Below are 2500 nucleotides of genomic sequence, written 5' to 3'. Positions count from 1 at the left end.
TATAAATGTTGTTGACATGGCAAATAAACTCTTGAACTTGGACTTGAAAATGGAGTGCCACAATTATGTTATAAAGGTTGTCATTTAGAGACACTTATGTGGGTACTGTATCAGGGCTTGACATTGGCACCTGCCAACTGGCAAAATGCTGGTAAAAACTGGCTGTTGTTGGTAATAATTTCAGTGTCACTAGCCAATTTGGCAGGCAGCTTATTCTATGATATGACATGAGAGTAGCCTATGTTGTTTTGACCTTGTGTATCAATTGTTTGTCTCTGTAAATGTCCCCACATTTCAGGCTATTCTTAGAAATCTCATGTATAAATTTATGTGTAGATTGACTTCATCAAGAAATGGCATTATACTGTGTTTGTCCAATGTAAAGGAAAGTGATACCCAATACAATTCAGACATATGGAAACATTGGAAAAGTCAATTGTACATGGGCCTATAGCCAGTCTGAGTCTTTTTTAAAGTAATGATTGTGTGTGTGTGTGTGTGTGTGTGTGTGTGTGTGTGGGGGGGGGGGTGGGGGGGGGGGGGGGGGGGGGGGGGGGGGGGGGGGGGGGGGGGGTGTAATGTTTTTTGTATGTCTTTTATAATGTATTGTTTGTTCTTATCTGGACCTTGAGTCTGTAAATAAAGTTTATTATTCTAAAGGTTGTCATTACACTGCATGTGGGTACTGTATGTGTGGTGTATGTCCAGTGGAGTAGATGGGTGAGGGTCAGCCATACCTGGTTGTTGTGTGGCATGCCATATAGGGCCTCCACCAGGTCTGCTGCCCTCTTCAGCAGGACCTCCTGCGAAACGTACACAACAACACACAGCGGTTACCACGGTGACCCCACTGAAATCACTAAGGCTAGCGCAACGCTAGCTAAGCGAGTCATTTTCATAATATCTACTATAGGCTAGCTGTTCGTTTTAAAAAATATATATTTTTACTTTTTTTACTCAGAAAGTCAATGCTTTTTAGTCTAAGTTGCCACATATTTTTGTTTTACTTTGTAGAATTGAATGGGATATGACAAAAGAATAATCTGGTAAAACACTGAATTACAGAAAAAGTATGTCAAGTGTATTTGTCTGTGTTTAAGCACATTCTTCTTCATTCTTCAAGCACATTCTTCAGAATCGTCATCTTATTTTATTACTCATTTCATTTTTATCCCCATTTGTTTTCTCTATCACTCTCTGTCTCTCGATCTCTCTCTCTCCCTTGCTCTACCTCTATCTCTCCTTATGTCTCTTGTGTGCAACAAAAACATACATCTTACAAGCACCAGAAACAAAAAAAACTGCAAATTTCAGATGCCTGAAATCTGGAAGAGGGCTTTCATCATCCCCCAAGCAGACCCGCGCAGAGCAGACAACACAGTGTGTGTGTGTGTGTGTGTGTGTGTGTGTGTGTGTGTGTGTGTGTGTGTGTGTGTGTGTGTGTGTGTGTGTGTGTGCGTGTGTGTGTGTGTATTCGCTGTCAGTGCCCAACTGTGCGTGGGCAGAGCAGAGGAGGAGAGAAAAGGAAAGGAAGAAGAAGAAGAAGCACAAGAAAGAAAGAAATACCAGACCATAGAGACGATCCAATAGACGAAGAGAGGAAATCACGGATGATGGGTTGATATGAGAGGAGAAGAGACGGAGGAGAAAAAAAAAAGAAAATAAAAGAAGAACAAGAAGGGAGGGCAGGAAAGGGAAATGGAAGGGGAGTGACAGTAGCGGGAAGACCAAAAGTAGTTGGGCAAAGGTTAGTGGATGGGGGGATGGAATGCAAGAAATAAAAGGGAGGGAGGAGAGAGAGAGCGAGAAGAGGCGGCAGGCGGGAAACAGGGTTAGTTCGTTGGATGGGAGGACATGGACGAAAGGATGGAGAGAGAGAGGAAGGGTGGGAGGGAGGAGAGCAAAAGTAGATGGGCAAAGGTCAGTGGATGATGGGGGGATGGAAGGAGTGAAGGGAAGACGGGAAGGAGGACGGAGGAGGGTGATGAGAACAGAAGGCAAGGCAGAGGACTTGGGTGAGGGGATGGGGGGATGAAATGGAAGAAATAAAAATAAAAGGGAGGAAGGATGAGAAACATAGAATGCGGGAGATAAAGGTTAGTGCAGTGATTTTCAACCTATGGGCCGGGGCCCACTGGTGGGCCCTGAAGGTATTCCAAGTGGGCCTTGAAATCATTTTCTACAAATTATAATCATAATTTGGTGTGTGTTGCTATTGATTTATTTGAGTTTTACTCTTTATTGGGTCAGAAGTGGGCCCTGAACATTTGTGACAATTTTAAGTGGGCCCCACGTTGGAAAAGGTTGGGAACCCCTGGGTTAGTGGATGGGGGGGGATAGAATGAAAGGAATAACAGGAGGGAGGAAAGGAGGAGGAGGAAGGATGCATACCATATTAGTAAGGAGGCCAGGGTTAGTTACTAACTGTTAGTGGATGGGAGGATAGAATAGGATGCATTAAAGGAGGGAGTATAAGGAGAACCATAGAAGGCAGGAGACT

The 2500-nt window shown here is 43.9% G+C and overlaps 1 protein-coding gene across 4 annotated transcripts in view; it reads right to left on the bottom strand.

Moving 5' to 3' along the window:
• Positions 1-2500, bottom strand: part of LOC134440404 (transcription factor COE3-like) — a 183763-nt gene that overhangs the window by 14318 nt on the left and 166945 nt on the right. For all 4 annotated transcript variants that reach the window (XM_063190471.1, XM_063190474.1, XM_063190473.1 and 1 more), the window contains exon 12: positions 738-803. In XM_063190471.1, the coding sequence (XP_063046541.1) occupies positions 738-803 (66 nt within the window). The remainder of the gene's footprint in view (positions 1-737; positions 804-2500) is intronic.

The sequence above is a fragment of the Engraulis encrasicolus genome, chromosome 23, assembly GCF_034702125.1.
Source record: "Engraulis encrasicolus isolate BLACKSEA-1 chromosome 23, IST_EnEncr_1.0, whole genome shotgun sequence".
Classification (NCBI taxonomy): Eukaryota; Metazoa; Chordata; class Actinopteri; order Clupeiformes; family Engraulidae; genus Engraulis; species Engraulis encrasicolus.
The sequence above is the reverse complement of the archived record's forward strand: the minus strand, read 5'-3'. Positions and strand labels throughout refer to the sequence as shown.